The sequence below is a fragment of the Mycteria americana genome, chromosome 17 (genome assembly GCF_035582795.1).
Source record: "Mycteria americana isolate JAX WOST 10 ecotype Jacksonville Zoo and Gardens chromosome 17, USCA_MyAme_1.0, whole genome shotgun sequence".
Classification (NCBI taxonomy): Eukaryota; Metazoa; Chordata; class Aves; order Ciconiiformes; family Ciconiidae; genus Mycteria; species Mycteria americana.
This window is the reverse complement of record NC_134381.1, coordinates 8,628,182-8,654,813: the sequence shown is the minus strand read 5'-3', so window position 1 is coordinate 8,654,813 and position 26,632 is coordinate 8,628,182. Positions and strand designations below refer to the sequence as shown.

At 43.4% G+C, this 26,632-nt stretch overlaps 1 protein-coding gene across 3 annotated transcripts in view; it reads left to right on the top strand.

Moving 5' to 3' along the window:
- RAPGEF1 (Rap guanine nucleotide exchange factor 1) overlaps positions 1–26,632 on the top strand; it is an 89,528-nt gene that overhangs the window by 26,556 nt on the left and 36,340 nt on the right. For all 3 annotated transcript variants that reach the window (XM_075520033.1, XM_075520032.1, XM_075520031.1), the window contains exons 2-9: positions 8,160–8,299; positions 12,922–13,100; positions 16,332–16,488; positions 20,313–20,401; positions 20,800–20,952; positions 22,394–22,517; positions 23,825–24,008; positions 24,613–25,128. In XM_075520033.1, the coding sequence (XP_075376148.1) occupies positions 8,160–8,299; positions 12,922–13,100; positions 16,332–16,488; positions 20,313–20,401; positions 20,800–20,952; positions 22,394–22,517; positions 23,825–24,008; positions 24,613–25,128 (1,542 nt within the window). The remainder of the gene's footprint in view (positions 1–8,159; positions 8,300–12,921; positions 13,101–16,331; positions 16,489–20,312; positions 20,402–20,799; positions 20,953–22,393; positions 22,518–23,824; positions 24,009–24,612; positions 25,129–26,632) is intronic.

Below are 26,632 nucleotides of genomic sequence, written 5' to 3'. Positions count from 1 at the left end.
AGTCTAAATGTGCTCGTGTAAAATGAGAGGAGGGGAGAAAGAGTTTAAGCGGAGCTCAGTGACAAGGCTTTTTACTTGGCCATGGCAGCAGTGTGAATGAAATGAATTAGCTTTGGCTCACATGCTCCCTACAGCCTGGAGTGACTCAGGTAGTGCGCAAGCATACTTGTGCCTGCAGGGCTTTATTTTTAGATGTCTGAATCACTGTCATGACTATAGCCTCATAAAGCCGCTAGACGAGTGGGGATGCCCACGGACCCCATATTAAGTCATGTTTGGTGAACAGAGAAGTTCAACAGATTCCCTCGCAACCAGTGCAATTTCTGTGCTCAGAGCTGTTTGCTGAAGTAATAGAGAGGCTATGCCTTGTAGATGGATTATTTCTTTCCATTTAAAATGAAATGTTTAGTTAACAACCTTGGTGGTTTTCATGTGTAGAGCAGGGTGAGCATGGACCACAGCAGTCATGTTGATGTTGGAGGTTACTTGACTCTCTTGTTGTTTTAGTGTTGCTGGCACAGGGGGAGTTACGAGTCATGTTACCAGTGTTGTAATCCCATTAGTTCTCTTGGGCTTGCAGGGCTGTACAAAATCAGTACGTAAATGGGAAATTACCAGAGACTCACCAGATGCCGCACAAAGGTTTGCTAGTGATTCGGTAAACGGCAGCACTTCTGCTTGTGAGTTGATACGGGACCAATCTGCTGGAGCGGGTTTCTTTCAGATAAAACAGAGCAAAAGTCCTGTCTGCTGCTTATCAATAAATTACAGTATCTTTTTCAAAAGAAGTCTCAAAGCCAGCTTTGGTGTGCTGGAGGAAACGGAACGTGGGAAGCAAAGTTCTACTCCCTTAAATCCCTCCTTGTTCAATTGATTGTACCTCTTTCCTTCCCCCCCACCCCCAAAAAAACATCAGTTGGGTAGCATTGCTGCAGTTTTCAGCAGCTAAAGGATTCCTGGTTTATGTGTCTGCGTGCAAGGAGATTTCTCTCTTCTGAAATACTTCAGGCTAAGAGAGGACTAGGAGGGAACCTGGCCAGCTGCTCTGAGCTTGCTGTTTGGTCTGGTGCATCTTCTCTTCCTCGCAGCCTGAAGATTTGCTTCCGAATATGAAGCTCGAAGGAAGAAGAGCTGTAGTACTAATGCACCATAAAATTAATGTTGTTGACTGACCCAATCCTTTTCGCTGCAGTTGTGAGACGTGGCTGAATTGATAAGTTGCCCTCTGTGCCTCCCAGTTCCCTTGCAAACACTGTGAGCTCTTTCCACATGAGGTTGCTGCAGCTGGAGATGCCTCATTCATGGTTGCTTAGAAAGGGGGGGAAAAAAATCAAAATAAAAATGTGCTCTCTGACAAATAAAAATGTTTTGCTTCCTCTGGAGGCCCCGGAGGGCGGCATAAAAAATAATGAAGCCTGTGAGTCAGTGAGCACTGCCTGGCCAGCTGAGAGGGAACTGAGCCTCCCTTTTCCATAGAAGTTTGTGTGCTGTCATTGCACATCATTAATGCTCGCTGGTTTATGCTCATTCACTGTAATGTTGCCAAAAAAGAAAAAGGGCAGTCGGTCTTTCCGCTCCCAAAAGCTGGCTGCTTCGAAGGTGACGTGATGTTAAAGGAAAAGTTTCTTTAGCGCTCAAGAATGATTGTTTGATTCTCGAGCTGCCCTTCCTCCACCGTTTTCCTCTAAAACCTGGCGGCTCTCCTAGCCGTCGGATTCCCCGGAGAAGGACTTGGAGCAGCTTACAAACAGCTCCACCTAAGGTACAAAGGTTAGGGTGGGCAAACTTCCTGATTGACACTGGACCCTCCCTTTTTTTTTTTTTCCTTTCTGGATCCCCTACCGGGTCTTTTTTTGTTTCTGAATAAATTCTATTTGCTTCAGTCTCTGGGGGTAATGCCAAAGTTGAGAAAAGTAAACTCCCGGAGATGGAAGTGGTAGGTCTGAGGGTTCTGTAGCACCCATGATGCAGCAGTGATACGCTCAGACATTTAAAAAGAATATTTTAATTTTGTTCTGTCTTTTCTGTATTCAGGATCCCAGTTCATCCTTTTGGGAACATACAGCATCACACAAGTGCTGCATAGCAGCATTTTTAGGCTTCTGAACATCCCCAGGACTTGTGGAGAAAGAGGGCGTGAAATGTAGCAGAAGGCTGTTTGCTGCGTAATGCGAGACCCGAGTTACACATTGTGGGTGTGAAAGGGCCAAAAACATAGCTGGGGTTCTCCTCATCTGTTTCTTCAACCCTCATTGAAAGCCTGGTGCTTCCTCTCCATCCTCATAGCTACCTAGTGCTTCCTCTCCATCCTCATAGCTACCCACGGGCAGGCTTGAACATTTTGTTCAAGACAGAGATGCCCTCCACCACAAAATTATTAAAAATTATTTTTAAAACTGCCCCTGCGGTAGCCTTCTGTTGCCCACAGCCCACTGGTGAGCTTCACGTCGTTCCTCCTGCATCGGCTCTGCCAGCTCCTCTGCGGAGGAACTTGGCTGTTGGGAGAGGCTGTTTGAGTTTCAGGTTAGAGCAACATTTCTGCAAAGCTCAAAGGCTTCAATTTTCTGTCAATCACTATTATTTTAATGTTTGCATTACAGGAGAGCCCAAAAGCTGTAGCCAGGGCAAAGGCCCCACAGATCTGTGTTCTTACAAGTATGTAGTAGATAACAGCCCTTGCCTTAAGACGAAGGGAGAGGGTGGAAGGAAGATGGTTGGGAATTGTAGTAATATACATATAAAATCTCGAAAGATCTGTGTTTGGCAGCATGCTTCATGACTATTGTGGGAAGCTCTGATGTGCCCATCTGTCCGTCCTGAATTGCCTGTTCTCCTGTGTTTCTGACAGCAGAACTGGGTCTAGAGGAGCCAGAGCCATAGCCCCAGCCCCGTAGCCTCTTGCTGGGTAGCACATCGCAGCACCAAACGGAGAGCCTCAGTGGAAAGGTCGTTTTGAACTATAGCTCATTATTTTTTCCTTTTGCTTCAGAACTCTTAAAGTCCCTGTCAGCTAGGGTTTAGCTGAAGCCTTGCAACTTGCCTTTTGTCTTCCACAAATGATGGAGCTGAGCCCAAGGGAACAAATGCCGTTTTAATGGGCATCGTTGTGTAACTCATTACATAAGTCACCTCTGCCTTCAAAGGACTCGTGGCATAAATGGCAGGAGCGGTTGATTAAAAATGTGCACAATAGCTTCATTATGACATGGGGAGAGATGTCCGCTGTTATTTTTAATCTGATAGCTTTTAAATATGTGCATCCAGCGGAGACCCAAATGGCCTTTGAAAAGGGAACCATTTGTGGGATAAGATTTTTAGACTCCACTTCGTTCTTTCTAACGAGCCGCAAGAGTCACTTCAAGCTGGAAAATGAACTATAACCCTTTTTTAAGGCTTTGCCTCCTCTAAAGCTGCAGGGTTTGGGTGGGTGAACACATACAGAGTGAGAGAAGATGGAGGGTTTAGATTTTCAGGTGAAGGAAAGAAAAGGTACTGTATTCTAAAGTTTGGGGTTTTAATTAAAAAAAAGTCTGTCTTCAAATTGTTTAGTATGAGCCAAGCACTAGACAAGTTGAACAGTTAAATTGCCCATCCCTGCTGCTGGAGCCTGCCTGCCACGGAGCTGTGCCGTAGTGACAAAAACATGACCAGGAGGTCCAGAAGCAGACGGGGGGGTTATTTCCCATCTCTGAAGCCTCCCGTGTGCTGGTTACGTGCAGCCGGCGTGGGAGGCGGCCGGCGAGGAGGACCCGGCAGCTGGAAAGTTTGCTGTGACTGAGCTCTGTAAAAGGCTGAACTTTCACTTTGACTTTAAAGTAAATAATTTGCTGCTGGGTTAGGTTGGTGGAATTCACCAGCGTGCGCGTTTCGACTTAATTTCTGGCGTTCGTTTGAACCCAAGTGGAAAGTGACCGTTCGACTATGGCAGCAGTGGACGTTGGGCTTTGACTTGCCGGCTTTCTCCTAAGCAGCATAGCTTCTTTGCCCACAAGCAGATAAGCTGATTTATCTGCCTTCCCTTGTGCCTCTTAATCCACTGTTGTTTAAAATCTGCAGTTCTTTCCTCACCAGTTTGCTTTCTGTCAGCAAACTGGCAGGCAGCACCGCTTTGCTGGAGCTGGTGGAGCTGCCGGGGGATGAGGTGGCTCCTGACCGGCCATGGCCTCCCGGGGCTCGAGGGGTGCCGAAAAAACCCTCCGGCCATCCCCGGCAGCGGAGCAGCGAAGCAGCCCGCTTGGAGCAGGATGATCCCGTGTTATGTGTGTGGTCGGACCCCAGACGCGTGCCGTTCGGGGGGAGATGAGCCTGAGAGCTGAGCAGGGCTGTGACTCAACAGCTGGAGCGCGTTCAAGCACAACGGAGTGGGAGCCTCATTAATAGGGGGATGGAATTAGCAATGAAAAGAGTGATGTATTAAGACTTCCAGTCAGAAAGCAAGAAACTCAGATCCTTAGTAAAGTAATTTTGAAGGGATTTTTTTTCCAGTTGTGTGCAGCAGCAGAGCATCCAGACAGATGAAATATGAGGGGACGGAAAGTCAGCGGTTCCTTTGAGACAGAAACACTTCGATACAACAGTATTTTTTTTTTTTTCCCCTTCCAGTTGAAATCACTCCATTGAGTTTATTACCCTGTCTTTTCCCATTCATCTTACAAATACTTGGACACTGCACAAAAGTCAGTACGGGGTGTCATCCTCCTGCACACCAGAAAGGAGAAAGAGAAGTTGAGAAAGCCGGTGCTGAGACTCCAGTTAAACGCTGCCAGTTATTCATCAGTAAGAGGCGAGGGTAATACGATAGAACAGTTTCCAGCGGGCAGACTACCAAGCTCAGGAACAATCTCAATGCTGCATTAAGGGTTTTGGTTACTGTAGACAGGCAGGAAGGAGCGGAGGGACAGGAGAAGTGGTTTGAGCACTGCCATGGCTCTGTTTTGTGCTTCTCTCTGTACGTTATCAAATTATTTGATCTGTAAAGGCATGCTGTGCTGTTTGAACTTTTTAACTGGACAGACATAGGACATGTTAGATATTTAAATTAGGATATAGTGTAAAGAAAATGACTTTCTCAAAGCAGACCAGTGCTATGGTAACCAGTCTAGGAAGTCTTGCTCAGCTGTGCTTTTTGCAGGAGAGTTTCAGTCTCATCTACACCTTTGAGCTAGAACACTTTCCTATTTAGGTGTAACTTCTCTTTTATACCGCGTCATCTGGATTCATTAAAATGCAAATTCTGTTTATAATGCTTGAATGATGTATCTGCTTGAAAACGGTAAAGCCCATCATGCCAAATATCTGTTGGCATTCACTAAATATAATCACAGTAGCTCCACGGCTTGATTGATGAATATGGGGAGAGGATGAGGGCCTGCAGTTTGATGGAGATGCTGTACTGGAGTCACTGACTCACCCTCTGCTCTGTTTAGACAAGTTGCTGCACCTTTGTGCCTGCTTCCCATCTGCAGAATAAGGTTAAGACCTAACTGTTCAAGGATGAGAAAGATACGTTTGTAATGTGCTTGGAACAACAAAAGCGCTATTTTAAGTGCTAAGTGTAATTGAGTGTAAGAGAATATTGGTTTGTGACTCATTTGTTTAACTGCAAATGCATCAGAAACTTATGAGCAGATGAGCTCTGGAAAATGCTTGTTGTAGATGGAAAGACGTGGTAGTAAAAAGCTGCATTAATTTGTGATCTTCAAAGCAGGACTTAGCAGGGCTGTTCAAACAATAATGTTTATTAGTTTTTGCAAATGTCAGCTGGTTTACTTCATTAGTACTATTTTAAGAAGTTCCTATTCTGCCCCAGCCACTTGCTCCTGTCCTCCCTCTGTAGGTCTGTGTCCCCTCGGAGGGTGGCATGCAAATGACTCAGTGTTTGATGTGACAGAAGGGTAAAGAGAGCGAAGGGCGATGGTTAGGCTGGTGGTGGTGGTGAAGGGAATCTGCTGTCAGCAGAAGAGAAACTTTCTCCACTGACAAGACATCTCCTTTTGGAGGTTCCTGACCATGCACACGCATTGGTTCAGTTGTTCGTGTGCTTGCCCCATAAAGGTGGGTAGGGATGTCTGGTGGGAAGGAGAAAAGGAAATTGTAGCCTTCTGAAATCTTGCTCCCTTCCAAATTTCTTGTCCCTACAAGGCAAAATTATCACCGTAAGCAACCAAGGGTTTTGTAGGTATTGAACATTTTCTTACTCAGACTAGCAGTTTGGATCTCACTGCAGCCCGTGGAGGAGCCAGACGCAATTTGTTGCTGCTACCATTATTTCCCTGTAGATTAATTATTGTAATTGTTTGCCAGGTCTTGAAAAATAAATTCAGAGCCGTGACTTCTCTTGGCAAGCGTGCATGCATGTGCACGTATAGAAATTCTCATATGGTGTACAAAACAAATACGAATTATTTTTTGGGGGGGAGTGCAAAAGCATTATCACAGCAGCCAGGAGCTGTTTTCAGTGGTGACCTTCAGCACCCTGTGGAGCCAGAAAGGTTTTAAAGGTTTGGAGATCTCCTTGTGGATGTAAAGCAATGACGTAAATTGTTGCTAAGTTAGGGTGCCAGCTGCTGCAAGTGATTCTTCAGAGGCCAACTGATACGTCTGGATTTATCTGCAGTGACCAGGGTTCTTAGTGCCTTCCTCCTCAGTGCATTAAACAGGACTTTACGGTACAAAGAAAACTTTGAAAAACATTTACTCCTGTAAAGAGAGAACAGGTCTGCAGCCAGACTAGATTAGAATCGGTGCTGAGGCAGCTTCCATTAATAGGATGCCTGCAAAATTTTGATCTGGAGGACGTAACTAACCAGAGTTTTGGCTCTGGTGAAGATGTTAATAGCAGTGTCTTAACACGCTACCAGGAAACCAAGTTTAGAGGGAGACAGCCCTTATGGGGAGACAAGCACAGGTTCCTTCCCTTGAGTTGTGGTTAGGTAATTTCTGAGTATGAGGAGCGGTATTTGCACTGCAGTGTGGTATTTAGCTTCTGGGTGCTAGATTTGACTCAGCAGCCTTTTTTGTTTGCAGTCTGCATGCTAACAAGGTGGTGCAGTGCTGCATGCATGGGACTGTGTCGTTTTGACTCATTTGCCAGTGCAGTCAATTCCCAAATAATCTAAAAGAAAAATGAAACATACAGCAAAACTGCTTACTTTTCTTGATAATGTAGTTAAAGACAAGTTCGGAATCTTCTGCTGAATTATCTGGGTCACTAAAGAGCAATTCAGACCTTCATTTATTAAAGTGCTCTTTGCTCAAAATACATTCTAAATTGCTCTCTACAAGGCAGCTTAGTTTTATTTAGCTTCATGGCTAAACAGATAAAAATACATTTCGACAGTAAGTCTACATATGGCATGATTGCAAACCTTTGAGACTTCTGCTTTTAGATATTAAAAAAACAATGAAAATACAATTTTTACAAGGGTTGAGCTGTTCTGTAACTAAGCTCCTTCAAGGATGCCCCAGTATTGAAGCGGTTCCTCTGTTCTCTGGTTTGTTTGGTACACTTGAAGTGAAACCCATTGCGAACTACAAGGGCTGGCATTTTTGTTCTGATTATCCATGGAGCCACATTCAAAGGTGATGCTACCAAGTGGATAGAGGTAGGCATCAGCAGCCTGGGAAGGGCATTACATCCGAGTGTGTTTTCCTTTCCTGAAGCAGCCACCAGTCCTGGGTACGAGGCAGAGCCCTGCCTGCACACCCACAGTGGCTACTGACCACCAGCCAAGGCACAGGCAGGAGCTCTGCTCTGCCAGAGGTCTGCGAACAAGTCACTTCATCCCCTTGACTTAGTTGCTCATCTGCAAAAGAGGGACGATGATTACCTCCTTTGTAAAGTACTTTGGGATCTGCTAGAGAGAAGTGTTTTCAAGAGAGGTGTTTTTCCTTTTCTCTCCAAGGCACAGAGCAGTAGCAATCCCACTGTTCCTGCCTTAGCACTGCAGCCTTGCTGCCTCCAAGGGGAAGCAGGAAATGATGGTGATATTGCGGTTGGGAACATAATAGCCACAATTTTTTTTATCCTGTTCCACTCAATAAATTTACATGGTTGCAAAGTTTTCCGTGGGCTGGTCTTCCAGATAATGCTGTAACACAACTTCCATGGTTTCAACAAATTTACCCTAATCCAGTAACGCATTTCTGTGTCTTTCTAGATTCTGAGCGTTCCCATCTCTCCTCGTTTACTATGAAGTTGAAGGGCAAGTTTCATTCACCAAAAATAAAGAGAACCCCTTCAAAGAAAGGAAAGCAAGCTGATCTGACAGTGAAAACACCAGAGAAGTCAGCGAACAAAGTAAGCAGACGAAGGACATGTTCTGTTAGTCTTGCTGGTTTCTTGCTTGCTGGTACTCAGTTTATCAAAATCCGCAGCCCTGCTTTCAGTGCATGACTTTGTCCTCTGCAGAATTCTGCAGATTTTTCAGGGATTCTCAGGGTTACTTTATGGTCAGTTATAAACTGCGCTGTGTAGTATAAAATAAGAGCAACCAAGGCATGTACTTCCCTTTGGAGAGCCTGATGAGACCTCCTTCCATAAATGTTTAAATATCTCATTATGGAATGTAGTTTATGGCCTGACACATCCTCCCCACATGCACACCCTATGGTTATGCTTACAGCTTCCAAATAACTGCCTGGTTTTGGGGTGTGATCCTTTTAAAAACCCCAAAACCCAAATGAGCAAATCCTTGAAGCTGGTCCAAAGACGTGCTCAATCTCTGACGACATCAGTGGGAAGAGTCAAACAGATGCGTTCGAGCAGCTGCTGATTCCAGCACACCGTTCCTCAGACCCAACATCCTTCAAGTCCTCCAAGAGCTGAGGTCACCACTCTTTCCCAGCACAGACCTATCAAAGTGTTATCTCCTCGGCTGTTGTGACCTGATTATATCTCTGTAACAGTACTGATGCAGTCAGTTTTCAAGTATAAATCTAAGCCAAAAGTTAAGAACAGTTGAGGTTTATTTATGATAATTCAAAATCTTTCCCAGTTGTTGTTGAAAATCTCATCCAATGTGCAGCACCAGACACGCAAACTTTTTTAGGTTATCTCTGGTGAGGATTGTTGTAGTGTTATTGAGAGCAGTCAACAAGATACAGTTATCTTCCGCTGTGTGATGTGCTTAACACCCAGAGAAGTCGCTGCAGGGCCTCCTAGCCCTATTCTGCACCATCAGGTGGAAGATGATGAGGCTTTTATTTCCCAGGCTGTAGATTTTTTTCCCCAGGAGGCTATGGATATGCTTTCTAGGGAGCCGAGCCCCTTGTATTGCTGACTGCTACTAAAAAATAAAAATTTAAAAAAAAAAAAAAATCTGGGAGTACTCCTTGAAGGCTTTTAATTCCAATGATGTTTCAGGATGGTATATTGAGATAATTTAGAGACCTTCCTTTAAATTGATATGTGACCACATATAAAATAAATTAGAAAATGAAGAGCCCTTTTCAAAATGCTATTCTATAGCAAATATGTATTAGTATGTTAATAATAGGTGAAGTTCTTGCTTTTCTTTCTTTTCTCTAAAAAACAATGCAAGAGGAGTTACTGATAAGGCATGCTGAACATGTAAAACCTTCTTTTATGTACAGATTAGGATTTTTTTATTGGGAAACAAAACACGTGCAATAATTTTTATTATTGTACATGATGATTTAAGCTGTATACATTTTTATACTGTGAAATATTGTTGATTTCTGGGTCATTCCTCACCTATTTTAATAGCTACTGTCCAACTAATCAATTATTTGGATGTAGTCAGCTCATTAGCTTTGTGGGGAGGGAGCGGAGAAGAGGATATGCCTGGGTTGTCACCAGGTTCTCTCACTGGAATACAGATATCAGTTGACAAACAGGAGATTTTCTGTCAGAAGACACACTTGATAAACCAAATATCCTCTTTTCCTCCCTCTTAAGTACTCAAGATGCTATTTTTATATTCTTGAAGTAGATAATCACTGTAGAGCAGAAATAGCAATATCAAAAATTAACATAAAATCACTATGTGTAACCTGAAGGTTATGCTTAACCCATGCAGACATCTTCTTCCTCTTCCCCTTTATATCTAGATGTGGGCAACATAGGGGGAGTTTTTTTCAGAGCCTCCTTTTGTCCCCTGGACCCTGTCTTTGATTCTTATCATAGGGCATATTGTAGGAACAGTAGTGTCCTTCAACACTATATGCAAAGTTGTAATAGGTTTTTCACTGCCAAAATGCAGGAAAAAAGGGACTGTTCCAGCTTTTGTAATCGGGTGTATTCTATACAGCTCACTGTAACCCTTTCTGGGTAAGGTGTATCTCACACATGATGCATTTGTAACGATTATTTAAGGCAAAACTTCAAAAATCATGCAAAAATATCTCTATGTGTCAGGCAGGCGGGGGACTGGAGAGGAGATGCTGTTTTGCCTGAATGTTAAGTTTATCTCTTTTAATGCCCAAAAGGGCAATGGGTGAATCGAGTGGTCCTGCCACTCTAGCAGCTCCCGCAGTTACCGATCTGCTCTCTCGCTGGGGTAAGGTGCTGCTGGGGCAAGTTCACCTCTACTGAGGAATGAAATGAGAGATTAGTTCAGGTCCTCTCTGCTAGCCCAGAGGGGTACCACTGCATGTTTACTTTGGCACACGCTAAGACGTTTGGTGAAAGAGCTTAATATCATTAGTCTTATGAGATGAAGACACTGGAATGTATTAATGTCCATCCATCCCACCAGGTTATTATTCCTTTCTCTAGATTTATTGCTGTTGTTCCAGGCCTGAGTGAGTAGAACACTGAACACGAGAAACTTCAGCCTCATAGCAACAACTGACATTTCTATATCTGAGCTCTGTAGCAGAACCTGCAATCCTGTGTAGGATGTGTAGGCTTTCTTTGGGTGTGTTTGTTTGCATGTGTATACACGCATATATGATACCTTTAGACCTCAAAAATGGATTCATAAAAAGTGCTCTTAAGGGATTGTTACTCAAACAGCTAATAGGGAAGTTGCAAAAAAAGGGCTGTGTCCCAAATAGTGTCCGGTGTCTGGATTTGCATGCGTTGATGTGCTCAGCGAAAGGATTTGTGTTTCTACTGTCATTCTCAGCCCTGAAGTCTCAGACTGAAGCCCATCTCTCCTCTGCACCAGGAGAGTGTTTAAGCTATTAAGTCACAAGCCTTTCTACAGGAAACGGTTATTGAATGAAATACATAAACAGCCATCAGAGCAGGAACTGCAATCCACATTTTTTCACTTCTGTTTGAGAGCTCTGACCACTGGGCCATAGTCATACTCGCTCAGGGAATATACAGGCTCTCTCATCCCTGAAATGTATGATCATTCCATATGAAGTGCAAAACCTTCATGGGAAGGACTGAGCCTCTCCGTATCCTGGAATAAACTGTGCAGTGGTGAGGGCACATGCCTGAAAAATGGGAAATGTCATTTTTGACATCAGCAAGTTGCCAGGACGCTCCTCAGCAAGGGAGTTTGGGGTACTGTGGGCTGCAGAGCAGAACTTGAGGTGCCTGGCAAGCAATATTGTCAAAAGTGGAAGCAGCAGCAGAGTTTGGGCACTTCCCAGATGAGATGGAAAATGACAGGGTGGTTTCCAGATCTTGGATTGGGACTTCTAAAGTTGGACCTAGATGGGACTTGGGACTCTAATCCTTTTATGCAGCTGGCCCCAAATTACTAACCAGTGCTGCCTATATATTGTTCTTCCTAAAACCTTTTGGGCTGCTGGCCTGATTTTGCAGAAAATCAGCAGTTTAACAGCTGACAAGAGTATGGGGAGCACACAATGCCCCATAGGTCATTAATTCTTGAAGCTGAATTTACTGAAGAGATAATGGATGAAACCTGACTCTGCTAAGCTCTCGGCTTCTTTTCTAGCAGTGTTCAGTAGTTAATTTAAATCTCACTTAGGAACTACTTGTGGCATTAAAAGTCCTCCAGGCATACTCTAGTAAACTTTAAAAAAATATCCTTGTCCAGAATGCCATTAAGATATCATGTATCACTTCTGAATTTCCTCTTCTAGTGTTGGTGGTGGCACGGAAGTTGGTGACCACAACTCAGCTTTATTCCAATGAATTGTTCCCTTCTGCAACATTCATTCACCGATGCCAAAACTTAGCTTTCACAGTCTGTCCCCATGGAAGGCGTGTGAGTTCCCTTGTTGCAGCAGCATCACAAAATGACTTAGGTTGGAGGCTGATCAGAATGGAGTTTTTTATTTGGGAATGGAGAGAAAAGACTATCACCCACTTTCATACAAGTAGGCATATTGGATTCAGCAGAATTACTCAGAATAATAAGGGTGAACACCGCATATGTCATTGAAACTATCAGGGATGGGTACAAAAATGGAGGCATCTTGTTTGGATTGTTCTGGAGTCTGGAAGTTTTTCTGATTGTGGTTTGTTTTTTTCTTTCCCTTTGGCTGATCCACTGCATTTGCTGATTGAAAAGATCTTTTGATAGCGAGATGTGCTTAAGGTAAAAGGATTTTGATTGCATCGGAGGGACAACTCCATTTAAAACCAGTAGCTGTTGCTTCCTTTCTTGCAGTATCATTACTATCTGCAGTTGGTATATTTTTTTTCTTTCACCCACCCAGTTTGGCTTGTGGGTTTCAGAGCAGTGCCCTTCACGTCATCAGTAGTGTTAATCTTGGCCTAAAACTGATCAAGATTAGCCTTCAGTTTGGAATGCACATAATTCAGAAAGTTAAAGCGTGGGTGCAATTTTGCACTGACTATTCTTTTGAAAGAGTAGTAATTCAATTTAAAAGTGTTTGTGGTAGAAGGGGTTTTCTCCAGTCCTCTTGGAATGTACCTCATTCAGTGTCGCTATACTTCAGGTAAGTTAAAGTAACCTTGCCCTTAAAAATCCTGAGGTTTTAACATACCTCTCCTTTTTTCCTCCTCTTTAGAATGTATCATGGCTAGAGGAGAAGGAGAAGGAGGTCGTCAGTGCATTGCGCTACTTTAAGACTATTGTGGACAAAATGGCAATTGATAAGAAAGTATTGGAGATGCTGCCAGGCTCAGCAAGTAAAGTGCTGGAAGCCATCCTGCCCTTGGTGCAAACCGATCCACGCATCCAGCAAAGGTAGGTTTCCTTCTTGGGTTTTGGGACTAGGACAGACCAGGCTCCCAGCTTCTTCCCTTCTTGTGTCTGAAGAATCACAACACGCAGGAGACAGGAAATGCTGCAGTGGCTAATGAAGTGACTGCTATTTTTACTAATTATGTGGTAGTTTTCAAACATAATTTAAAAGCAGATTCCCTGCTGCGAAGAAGCCTGTGCTGTGGAAAGATAAAGCAACTCAGAATGGTTTCAGAGAGGAGGAAGGGCTGATTCTTAGCATAAACTTGGAAATTCATCATTTACTAGCGGGAGATTCTCCTCAGATGCTGTACTGTTTCTGCAGTCCATGATGATGTCCTAAAAGCTAACAAATCCAATAGCTTTTACCTGAAAAAGAGTTTATCTTCAGAGCAATCCCTCTGTGTTCAGTTTATCCACCCCGATACTAGAGAAGTCTGAGCCTGCACTCTTAACTGCGTTTTTTGATTTTACTGGATCAGATACAGAACAGAAGTAAGCAGATGTACTTCAGTAGATTAACCAGTCCAAGTTCCTTCCTGTGCCCTCTCAACAGATTATTTATTTTATGTTTTAACAGATTATGTGTATTATGTTTTAACCAGTTAGACAGTGGGTTTGAAGCCAGAAAAGAAGTAGAAATTTGCCACAGCAAAGCTCAGCATGGGTTATAAGAATTTGTGGAGTTGCCAAACCATAGAGATATAGCTGCTGCTCATCCCATAAATGCTGGAGCAATTGATCTACACAGAACAAGCAAACGTCGTTGAATAATCCAGAAAGAACAAAATAAGCACAGGCAGAGGAAAGCACAAAACTAGGCAGAGAAAGGCAGGTATTTGGTTCCTGAAATCCTGCCAGTTTTTGTGCTGTTCCTTTTTGTTTTCCCATTAAGTATCTGCAAAATTTTTGTTTCAAGATGCTTATTTTAGTTCTTATTAACATTCTTAACATTCAAGATGCTTATTTTAGTGCAAGAAAGGTTTATAGTGTGGTTGAGACAGCAATAGGGTGCCAAATATTTTGCAAACAGAGATGCTTAGCTGTGTTTGGCCCTAATGCATAGGCCAGGGTTATAGCTGACAGTACAAAAGGAAGGAGGCAATGGGTGAGTATCAGAGCTGTGGCTGGGACAGGAGAGATTCAGTTTAGGTTAGATCTGTAGAACTACAAAAGCAATAGCTGTTAGCATGGGAATATTCATCAGGCTTCTGGATACAGACACAAAAGTTTCTTCAGTTGCTATCAGGTTTCCCACAGCCATTAAATTCCTGACAAGCACCTGCTTTCACTTAATAAAAGAAAGAATGAACTTTCCCCTTACACCAGGAGAACATGTAAAACGTCAGCAAATATTTTTAGGATAGAACTTGTCATCTTTATAGTCGCTTGCTTTGATTTGTGTATCCACTGGGTGTTCGCTGGATGATCTTTCCTTCCAAGAATATATTTGGAAATAAATATCAACTAAGTGGTCTTCAGCAGCAGCAATATTTCAGACAGTTCTATTCTTCAAATTCCTTATACCCTCTCTCTTAGTAGTGAACTAATGCAACCTTGACAGTTGGATATCCATATTTACCCATATAAGCAGCATTTTCATAGTCAGCAGTCAATGGAGTCCTCGACACAGTGGTTAAGTCTCTCTTTCTGGAAACGGTATGTATTACAGCACAGATCCCATATGTATGTTCTGCCTTGTTTAGCCTCACATTAAAAAAGGGGATCTGGCATTCTCGAAAAGCCGTGTCCTTTCGTGCCTACCTGGGCACTTAATTTCTTTTGAGTAGTGGCAGGACACAAAGGGGTGATTTTGATAGCAAATCTCCCTCAAGAAAAGTGAGCAAGACTTGTGTCAGTGTGGAAGAAAGCCCTACAATTATTGTTGGACTTCTTTTTGCTTTAGGGGAAGCATTTGCATCAAGGAAAAAAGTAATTAAATCTAGCACAAAATGGGCTTTCAATTACTGCCTCCTTAGAAGGAAGCAGACTGAAGATTAATGGCAAAGAAATCAAAGCCTTAGAAAGAGATGGGGGAGGGCCCTATTTAGGAAATATCTCCTACCAAGCTAATTTCATTTGAAATGAGAACAAATGGCAAGCAGCATGCTTTAAAAAAAAAAAAAGCCAGTCAAACAAAAAAGTACTTGCCGTTGTTTGTATCCCCCTGGTTGTAACTTGACAATAGTTCTTTCCCCAGTCCTGCAAACTTCATTCACCTAAATAATCTCATTGAAGCTTGTGGGCTTGATTCTCTTCTCACAGATAATGAAATTACTGGAGTTAAGCCAGTGTAAAGTGGGTACCAAAGAGAAATGGGAGATTCGGAACAGTCGTATCAGTAATGATTGCAAGATTACACCTTCTCTTATCTGTTTATGGTTTTGATGCAGTTTGGAATTGATTTAACTTTAGGAAGAATTGTTGAAGCGTTGCCATCAGCAGTACTGTTAACACACCTTGTTTAGTAATGAAGTAAGTGTTTTCAGTATGGCCAGGAAAATGCCTGCGAGCACTGTTGTTACAGTTAACTTTTATTTAGACTTGTCATCCTTCCAAAATTCTTTTTTTTTCCCCTGTCAGAACAATAGCTTCAATTCTGTTTCTCATTAAAAACAAAACAAAGCAACACCCTTCCTCTTCCAAACCTGAAATTCATTCAGTTCAATTTCTGTAAAGAAGCAGGTTTTAATTACATGTTTTCAGGCATTATAAACAGTGAGGAAATGATTTGTAAAGGAATGAATACAGTCAGCTCACAATTATCCAAGACATTTTGGGGGAGAGTTAATAAGGAAGAAGGAAAGCATAGATAAAACTGAAATAATATAATTTAGACTTAAATACAGGACTTAAATATTTTACCTTTGAAGTTAAGGCATAGGATGGAGCTGTAAATTAAAATGGAAAGCACGTTGTTTTTAGCATTGCTGTGTTAACCTGCAGCCCAGATAATTCATTCTGTTAACTGCGAATGAACTGTTGATTGTTTGTACCTTCATACTGTCGTCCCATTTGGTGCTGGAGAACGGGAGAGCAACTGCAGCGGACGAGAAACGCAGGCTTTGTCACCTGCTAAACACAAATTCTGAATGTCAGAGAGAAAAGGAGAACAATCACATTTTTAACAGTGTGAAATGCACTTTAAATCAAGCACTCTCGTAACATTTGATAGTATCTCCGTAATTTCATTTTGCTCTTTTTTTCTCAACTATTTCCTCCCCTGCCGTCCAGTTCTGCCATCTCGTCCTGCTATAGCCGTGTGTACCAGAGCCTGGCCAATCTAATTCGCTGGTCTGATCAAGTGATGCTGGAAGGTGTGAATTCAGAAGACAAGGAGATGGTGACAACAGTGAAGGGTGTCATAAAAGCTGTTCTGGATGGAGTCAAGGTACATGAGACAAATATTGTAAATTATGTTATATATAGTATATAATAATGTATTTTAGAAGGGATCTAGTTGAAAGAGGTTTTTAAGTGCAGGTAAAATACAAAGATGATATTCTTGCCTTCAGTAAACTACCTCTTAAATCATCTGCTCCATAGGTGAAATGATCCTGCTCGGCACGCTGGTTAAAGACTAGCACAAACGGTTTGGCTACTAGTGTGCACTTCTGAAATGCTCACCCTGGCATTTGGATGAATTGGAAGACGCAATAAATCTTTATTGAGCATTGCATTAAATTTTCAGCAAGTCATTCCCAGTCTCCCAGTCTCCCATGCAGATTACCAGACAGAGTTTGCATATTTTCTGTCTAGGCAGAATATAATGGAAATGCTTCCTGTCAATGCCCACAGAGGATCAAAGACTCCAGCTCCATCTTTTAACATAAATTTCAAGGGATTCGTCAGTGATACATCACCTCTTTCAGCAGTCGGATTAGGGTGTGGAACAGGTGATGAGCTAAGCTCAGGTTTCTGGAGATTAATTTTACGTAACTAATGGAAACGTTTAACAGAAACCTTTGTATCCTTTGTGAGACCTGCTTATAGCATTCCCTCCTTGCCCCACCCAGGGAAAGCTGTTGGCTTTCCTTCTGCTTCCCGGTAAGCTTCTGGTACCCATTATTTCTGTTTCCCAGGCTTGTCTCTGGGCTGATGGCCACGGAGACTGTTCATTCAGCTGTCCTAGTACTGCAGTTAAATGGTTGCTTGACCTGGGCTCAGGGCACCAGCGGAGAGACCATCGTATCTCCTGGGAACCTTATTTTGCAAACTGTAGAGAAAGTTAAGCCTCTTTCAACAGCAGGGCTGAATCTAAAGGGGAATATTTAGATCAAGTGCAGAAGGAAAGCTGGGGTAGAGTTTTAAGAACCGCAGCAGGTGTTTCACCTGGATTAGTGTATCAGGAACAGGCGTCTTTCACTGTACTCAAACTCAGCTTTGTTTTTATCAACTGGAGCTGAATGCAAAAATGAAGTGGATCACCCATGGTTTGACTGTCACATTTTCAGGAGTCTTGGTGTGGTGTTTGCATGCTCTGAATATCTCTTTAATGTTGCTCGAACACAGATACTAAAATCTACTGTTACTTATCGAGCCTTTTAAACAAGTATCTTTGAAATAAAACATTCCCATCACCTAAAGAAGACAGATTTTCCAGGATTATTTTGCACAATATGCCCTTTAACTTTAAGCTCCAGATTTGAAAAATAAAGCCGATCTTAAATTTACACAGCAGGAAGGAGAAAAAGAGTTTAGGGTAAAGTCTCAGCTGCTGTTAGTGTTGGAATTCAGCAGCAATTTACGGGACATAAAAATCTGCACTGTGGTATCTGAACTGTAATACCCCCGCAAATAGCGAGACAGTTCATTCTGTTGTCACTTAATGAATCTGCACAATCCCGTGGAGAGCTGTGTTATGCCCAGATCCAGGATGGACTTGTGTAGTCTCATTGCATGAGACTTCGACACCCACTGTCCTTTCACCTCAAGTAATATTTCAACCCTCGGTACCTGCTGCTTTCCAGCCAAAGTAGCGTGCCTGTGCGGATGGGTGGAAGGTCTCGGATGCCTGCTCTGCCCGCGCTGCGAGCCAGCCTAGACTGGAAGCGATGCAGGCATGTCCATGCAGTGCTAAGCCTGAGCTATTAAGCCCCACTGAGCGATATGGCTCTATCAGTCTCTACTTTGTTGTTAGACTAAAAGTTATTTTGGCCTTCCAGTTGGAGCTGGCTTGTGTCTGGTCAGCTCGGAGCATGGTTAGAGCAGATGTGTGGCTGGCTGGGTAGATGTGAATGTGTCTGCCCATCAACAGGTCAGCATTTGGAAGCGGCGTGCACTCATCTCCTACTGCATAGTGAGGAACAAGGTTTATTTTAGAAGGGCCAAGCAAGCTTTCAGATCTGGAAGCAGAACTGAGAAGTTGGACACTTCTCTGCTGTGGAGAGCCTTTTTTGGTTTTCTGGCAGATCACACAAGATCCACTTCCACATTTCAGTGCTTACTTCCCCCTTTATTTTCCGAATTGAGCATAAAGGAGTTGCTTGTTCACTTGTGTTACTTGCTGTTTTGATCTCAGGTTTTAGTGCCTTGCTAGGCATATATAAAAAGGAAAAAAAAAATCCTTGTTTTGATTACATAACTTTTAAAAAATCCATCTCATTTTGGAATTTCCAGCTTGCTGAAGTAGCATAAGTTTGTAGAGAGGCTTTAATTATCTCTAATTACTGCTGCAGGAATCTCTCTACTTGCTGATAAGGAATAGCATAATGTGCATCTGGCTCAGTTGCGTGCTGATTACCTTTGTGTGTACACTGAAGATCTTGGCTTGATTTTCAAACACTAGTTCTCATTCTGGGGTTAGAAGAGAGGAGAAAAAGTCAGGGTCCAGGGAATTGGGTGGTATTTGTCAAATTTTAGAGGAAAAAGGGATCTTCTCATGTATTGTCAATCATATGTTGTCTCAGTGTCTCTGGTGGGAGGTGTTGTGTTTTGGTTTTTTTTCCACAGCAGCAATGGTTTGAATCATTCTAAAGATACTTTTGAGCCAAATTGGATTGCTTTTCTCCCCTCTTGTAACCTACGCTCCCGTATGGTGGACAAGCATGTGTCCATTAGGACTGGCAAAACAGGGACACTGAGCGCTTCAGCCCCCAGTGTCAGGGGCTCGTCAGCGCTGCCGCGGCACAGCTGCCACCACCGCAGTCTGCAACCCTGGCCTTGCTTTGGTTTAAGGTGTTAAACGTGGTGAAGAAAGGTGAAGAAAAGGAGACGTTACGTTTTTCCCTTGACAGTTGTTTTCAAGCTCAACAGACACGGACGTGAAGATAATACTGGAATGATGACACTGTACTTCAGGCTGCTTTAAAAAAAAATTTAAAAATTGATCCCATACAGTTTCCTTTGCATAATATGCTGGGAAGCCAATACTGTCAGGAAGCAGTGCCAGTTTTCCAGCCTGCCTGTAAGAGGGCATGTGTTTGTATCTGTGAGCAGTAGATCTATTTGTCGGCCTCAGACATCCATAAAATGTTCTCTCCGTCTTTCTGGCGTGAATGATTGTTGTTTTGACTGCTGGCAGACTTGTAGTTCAGGATTCTCATGCCCTTATCTCTTTATCCAGAGCGTTATCTGCCTATAACAGATACACTACAGTAGTTCCTTGAATGATTAAGACTTCCATTGCTAACATGTTAAAAGATGGCTTCAGGGGAAGCAGGCCTTTTAATAAAGGTGTTCACTATTTAATTTGTTGTTGGGCGTCTTACAGAAAACTTGGGTTTTGAAACAAATACATACTTGTTTATAAAATACAAAGCAATTATTTAATTCTTTTACTGGCTAGGTGAAGTACTCCACTGTGTCAGATTTTTCTGTACTTATATTTATGTATATGAAGTCAGTTTCCCATTATGTAGGGTGTTGTGGGGACCGGAACACGTTTGTGACAATAGAGGAAAGAGGAAGCACAGCAAAAAGACATATATGTGGGTTTGTGCAGAATCCCCACAGGGCCAGGGTTTATGAACTTAACTCAAATATGGCTAAACTACTGCTGGGTGCAGGCTGTCCCTTAGAAGCAGCGCTGCATCAGTTGTACGCTCTGTGCCAGACTTACACCCAGCTCAGCTCGCTCTGTGTCCGTGCCATCGTTAATCCACAACCTGGGTAACCAAGAGTTTACTGCAGTAGCATCCCTCTCTGTCCTAGGGTGTTTGAGTGCGGCGTTCAGCAAATAATGATTATTCTCTTTTTCTTGTCTCCATCCATCAGGAGCTGGTCAGACTCACGATTGAAAAGCAGGAGCATCCCTCTCCCACAAGCCCAGTTAAACCCAGTTTACCAGCATGTAAATCTGACAGGTGGGTCACTGACAAGGACTACTTCTGTGTGCAGGACTAATATAGATAGAAGGGATAATTTCTGGCTACTGATAGTTGAATTAAAGCATTCAGTTGTTCTTCACAGAGGGTAGCGTAGTGTTCTTTATGTAGCCTCAGCCATTACACTAGGACCTCTTAAAGAGAACAATATGCTATGATAGGGAAGGTACCAAAATCTGGCAATGAAACATCGCTTGGCCATGACACATGCACATTGTATTCTGCATATACATGGAATTCCACCTGCAGATGCAAATTCTGCCTTCTGCTGTAGGTGCCTCTCTTATTGCATATGATTTAAAATATGTATTAATCAGTCAGCGTGCTGCATTCCAGCTGTGTTTTATGATCTACAATCTGTATTTTGCTTGTTGCAGCCCATCAGAACTTCCCCTTACAGACCGGGAAATGGAGATCCTCAACAAAACGACTAATATGACTCAATCCAACGAGCTACTGACTGACTCCATGGATGAAGAAGTTGCACCTCCTAAACCCCCTCTGCCTAGCATTCGTGTGGCAGAAAACAGGTAATACTGGCCAGCCAGCTGACTGAAGAATACCAGTGGCTCTTACCAGCTTCTTGTTTTTTAAACAATCTTGCAAAATGTGCACGAGAGGTCATGAGGAAGGTTAGTGATGCCCCTGAATTTCCAGTCCTCCAGAGTAATTCTTCCCTGCTCCTGGGCTCTGTTTATGACTTTGTGTTCTCTCTGTCTTGTTTTGAGCAATACCCTTCATCATCTGTGTTTTCCTTTCCTTCTTTTTATGTGAGGATAGTGCCATGCCCTGAGATCCGTGCATGAGAGGCATCACATAAATGCATAAGAACCTTATTTAAAACTGGGTGAATACCACACTGTACAACAGTGTCTTGTGCTGTTGTATGCAATGGGAAATGTTCTGTTAACCTCAGCTGGCAGTTATCAATCTGTCCTGCACATCCAGGTTGTTCTGCATTGCTTATCAGCTTAAGAGTGAAAGGAGCCAATAGTGCGTGAAAAAAAGCTTTTACTTGGTGTTCTTGCCCTGTTCTGCGAGTAACCACGTGAAAGTTTCTATGTTCTATTTTGAGAAGGAAGAGAAAACCCCCAATCTGCAGGTTTTTGGTCTGTGTGTATGATATTGTTCTTCTCTAGTACTGGTGCTAATGGATGGTGTGAAAAATACGTGTCGTGCTAATTTGAAAACGCGGCATCAAGGGCTGTGGCTGGCAGAAAGAATCACACCTCTATGTATTTTATGAATTCTCATGGTTTATATAAAAATTTCCTGGTATGTTCCAGGAACAGAATAGATGTGCTCTTGGGAACCTTGCAGGCTTGACAATTACCAGAATTACGTGTCATTAGAAGCAAAAACTAAAAGTACAGTGGTTAAAATCTCACTAGTTACTGCTAACGTGTGTATCTGAAACAGATTCATGCCAAAACGTGGGCCCTCACAGTATACATGATGAGAGCAACACTGACCGTCTTGTTCCCTGAAGTTCACCAGGAGGATAAAAGGGCAGAAAAAGAATTTTCCTGTGCTGTAAATTTTTGAAACTTTGAACATTTTTCAAACCTGGAAGGTTTGAGGAGGAGGGACTTCTGTGAATGGAAACAATATTCGGGTCAACCAAAACATTTAATTTGAATTTCCACCACTTTTATTAAGAAATAATTACTGTGCTAATTAGCTCCATTAAAAATAATTTTTAACACAACAATTGTTTTTGTTTGAGAAATACCAACTCTTTTCCAACCTTAAAAAATAAATCCCTGAACAGGACCTTACCTGTGAGAGTATTCTTAAATTGATGTTTGTTAGTAGGTACACTTTGCTGAATAGCTCCTGGCCAGCTTTGGACAAGAACCTGTGAGCCTGAGCCTGGCAAGTCAAAGGCTTTCTGGAAAACAAGCTCGTGAAGCCTCTAAAAGTCTTTTTGCTGGAAGTAATGGAAGCGTCAATGCCTGTTGTGTCTTGCAGCCCTCCACCAGCATTGCCCCCTAAAAAACGGCAGTCGGCACCTTCCCCAACCAGAGTGGCAGTTGTGGCCCCCATGAGTCGAGCCACCAGTGGTTCCAGTTTACCTGTTGGAATCAACAGACAGGTAATGGCATAACCCCTTTGTGAAAGCCAAGGAAAATGTGCTGTGAACTGTAGCAAAAGCTCAGAGAGATGCTGTGACCTGCAGCCGTGCAATTCCCTGCACGCCTGTGCTCGTCCCTGTACGGGAGAGCTCTGGAGTGGGAGTTTTAGTGGCAGGAACATCAGTATAATAAATAATGTGAACAGCTTAATTTTTTTTACAGTGCTGTTGGAGTTAATTAACAAATTGCTACAAACTTCGTTGCCTTGAGCTGTAGCAGAGTGTGAAGATGTGAGCGGCTGAGTGTTGCCGTGTTGAATAGATGAGGGTACTGAGCGGCTGGCTGAGCTTACCGAGATCTCACCGAGGTTTACTTACAGGCCAGGGGAGCATGTGGCATATTGAGATCAGAAGTCTGTCTTCATCCAGTCACAATTTAAAACATCTCTTAACCCAAGCAGTAGTTTGAGCAACTGCTCTGACCACTGCTGGTGCTTTGGGGAAATTTGTAAATTTTCTGGTCCAAAAATGGAAAATTTGGGACTGTGTGTGTTAATCATATTCCATCGCTTGTGCTAGTCTGGGGTTTATGAGGTTGTAAATGGCTGGGCTTGCTTTACACATTCAGGAACTTACTAACTCAGCAGTGAGGACCTGAATCGTATTAAATTGCACCAAAATCAAATCTTGTCCTCATCCCCAAAGCCTCAGCTCTGGCTTAGGGAGCCTCTGCAGTCATTTGGCTGACCCAGATAAAGCTGTGGCAGTTCTTCAGTTACTAGTACAATCACGCTTAGGTTGTTTTGCAGGAGTGGGAATATTTGAGGGGTTCACTCACAGGTTGATAAGCTTGAGGTAATTTCTGAAATAGAAATGTAGCCATAGGCACAGAAAGCTGTATCTCACTATAGCTTATTTTCCCTTTGCATGCACCTAAGCTAACCAAATACCTGCTGAAGCCCCAGTTACTTAATGAGAAATCTCGCAGTCTGGTTACCTAGTATCAGTGTCGTGACGAGCAGTCATCAGATGTGTGTAGCGGTGAGGAACTCAGTCATCTTCTCACCATCTTGTGAAGTCCACTGTGGGTCACAGCATGCCCTGCCTGGAAGCAAGAGCACACAGAGCTCCCTGGCACGGGCTCTTTACCAAATCAGAGGTTTTCTGTGGTCCTGACAAGCTTGTCTAACTAGAGAGGGCTGCTAGCACTGATCCTCTCCCCTCCTGGCTTTCTTAACACAGCTGTGAGGTGTTTGCTCCTCAAGCTGCATCTTACTTGCCAGTGAGCTGCCAAGAATGATGCTGATTTGGGTTTTTTTTTGCTTAAGGATTTTGATGTTGACTGCTATGCCCAGAGAAGGCTGTCGGGTGGAAGCCACTCCTATGGGGGGGAATCTCCTCGCCTCTCACCGTGCAGTAGCATCGGCAAACTCAGCAAGTCTGACGAGCAGCTCTCTTCTCTGGACCGCGACAGTGGTCAGTGCTCCCGCAACACAAGCTGTGAAACGTTAGGTAAGCAAGGGGTTGTCCGGGGCCACTGGAGGAGCCTCCATCGCTCTCGTTCGGGAGCTGTCATAGCTGTGATGCAGAAATAAATGGATTGCGCTTGCAACTGTCATCTTGTAGTTGCTGCAGGCAGTTCTATGCAGAATTATATTCTGTCGGATAGGAAAAAGCCCAGGGGAATGTGTTTCCCTAGCTGTAGATGATTGTGTTCAAACTCAATTCAGCTCTCAAGTGGAATGTTTTGTTGACTTCAGCTTTGTCTGCAGACATCAGTAGGAAATGACAGTCCTGGTAGACTAAAGCAATGTTGTTTCTATGTAGTAGGGAAGAAAATAAAAATATAAATACGAAATTTAAATAATCTCTGCAATGGTCTACCTATTGAATTTTTGTTATGTGTTTGCTAGTGTAAAGAAATAATGATAGGAGTTTTATTAAGGCTGGACTTTACAGAAGGTGTAGCAAGATGATCCCTGCTGCAAGGAAGTACCACTCTGATTAAATGAACTGATTAATTAACTGATGGAATGGGAGAAGCAGAACTGAGAAGGGCTGAACAGTGAAAGAGAGAAACTAGTGCATGATTCTTCTGTCCTCTCTGTTTAACTAGATCAATCAGATCACTATGATCCGGACTATGAATTCCTGCAGCAGGACCTCTCCAACGCTGATCAGATACCTCAGCAGGTGCCAGGTATCCTCAGCCCATTGCCAGAGTCCTTGGGTGAGTCTGGCTCCCCTTTCCATGGACATGCTTTCCAGCTCCCACAGGGCAGCTCTCCTCCGCTGGAATTCTGCAGCCTCACGGGAGCAGCACCGCCAACAGAGACTCCTCCAGCTTTACCAGAAAAGAAGAGGAGGAGCGCAGCCTCTCAGACTTCAGATAACTTAGGCTGCAGGGTGTCCTATGAGAGGCACCCTTCCCAGTACGATAACATCTCGGAGGATGACATGCAGAATGCAGCATCTGTCCCATCAGTACCCTTCACGCCGTTTGCTGCTGTTTTGCCTTTCCAGCAAGGAAACTCTTCAGCACCAGTTGAATTCATTGCTGACTTTGCTGCTCCAGATTCTAACAGTGACCCAGAGAAGCCACCACCTCTGCCAGAGAAGAAAAACAAACACAGTAAGCAAGTTCTTGTGTTTGGGTTTTACTTTTACCTTTCCCTTTCCTTGCAGTTGTACTTCTGATGACTACTAAGTAATGGTGACCCCAGGGTAATGCCCTTGCTTACATGAGGCTGTGCCAAAATCGGTTAGTCAGTGTCAAAGGCATGGAAGGGAAGTGTCAGTCCTTTGGCGGGCAGAGAGGGACTCTTGGAGCCAGGGACAATCCAGGCCCAGGGGAGCTGGCATCACGCAGCATCTTCATTACTATAGTGAGACCATTTTACTTCTCTGTTTACCTGACTGCAAATCTTTAAGCACTCTCCCTTGCAGATCTTCCTGGTTTATCCTCCCTTTTTATGTCCACTCTTTCCCCCCTGCCCCCATTTTAGAAATGTTTTCCCACTGCAGAAAAGAATTGGGTACTCTCCAAGAGCTCGGAGAAAGGGTTGCTTTTCTGTCCAAAATCGAGCATTGCCAGAGCAGTTATTTGGCAATAGGAACATAGTCACCCACATAGCTGTGCAAGACAACACTATTAACTGATGTCCAGTTCTGCTGTTTTGCTATGGGATCTCATTTCCTTTGGATGCCTAAGAATTTCCCACATCGTTAAAATGAGCAGCCTCTAAACGCGAAGGCTCGCCATCCCCAGCCAGACTCCTGGCACACCAGTACTGACTGCGACTCAAGCTCACAACCTTATTCTGATTTCCTTCATGTTCATGGCTGAAAAAATATGAAACCTCTTGCCAAAAAAGCAGCCATACTGATCTGCCAAGGAAGGCTGTGGACTACATAGTGAGATCCAGCAGATGTTAGTTTACTAGTCACTGGCTTGCTTTGCAGTTGTACCTTGCGTGAGGAGGTAGCATATACAAGATCTGGATCACCAGTGTTACATTGTGTGGCTGGCAGCCCACGTGAAGAGCTGATTCGAAAGTGCTGAGTTGGCCTTCTGACTCATTTCTGCATTTACAGTCTTTTCACTGAGAATAAGGTGGAAGCGAGATTGGTGTGTCGTGCGGCAGGGTCAGTATTCTGTCCATTTCTATGATAGTTTACTGTGCCAGTCACTTTTTTTTTGAAAGTGCATTGGCTAAAAGCATTTCTGTTATCCCTAAGTGACCAGTCCACATTTGTAACCCTTGGGATTTTAATCGGACCACAAGGCCTGACCCACCTGAAAGTGAGGGTCATCTTGTAGTTCAGTGTCCCCATACACAGGAAATCACTTTTGTCCCTCTCTGGTAAGCAAGCAGTTAAAAGATACTGAAAGCAGCTAAAAAGGAGCTTAGATGTTTGTTTGTAGACAACAGAAAGGAAATAAATGCTGGCACAGGGCATAGCCAGGGTTGGTTGTTGTGGCTCATGCTGTTCAAAATACTTGCCTGCAGTACCAGCTGCAAGGGGATGTGATACAGAGCCTCCTTACTGTAGGATCAGGTCCTTGTGGGCTCTGCATATTAATAACGAGGGCTGGGTCCAGGTGGTTTTACACCACGCAGACTGGGATGGATGCA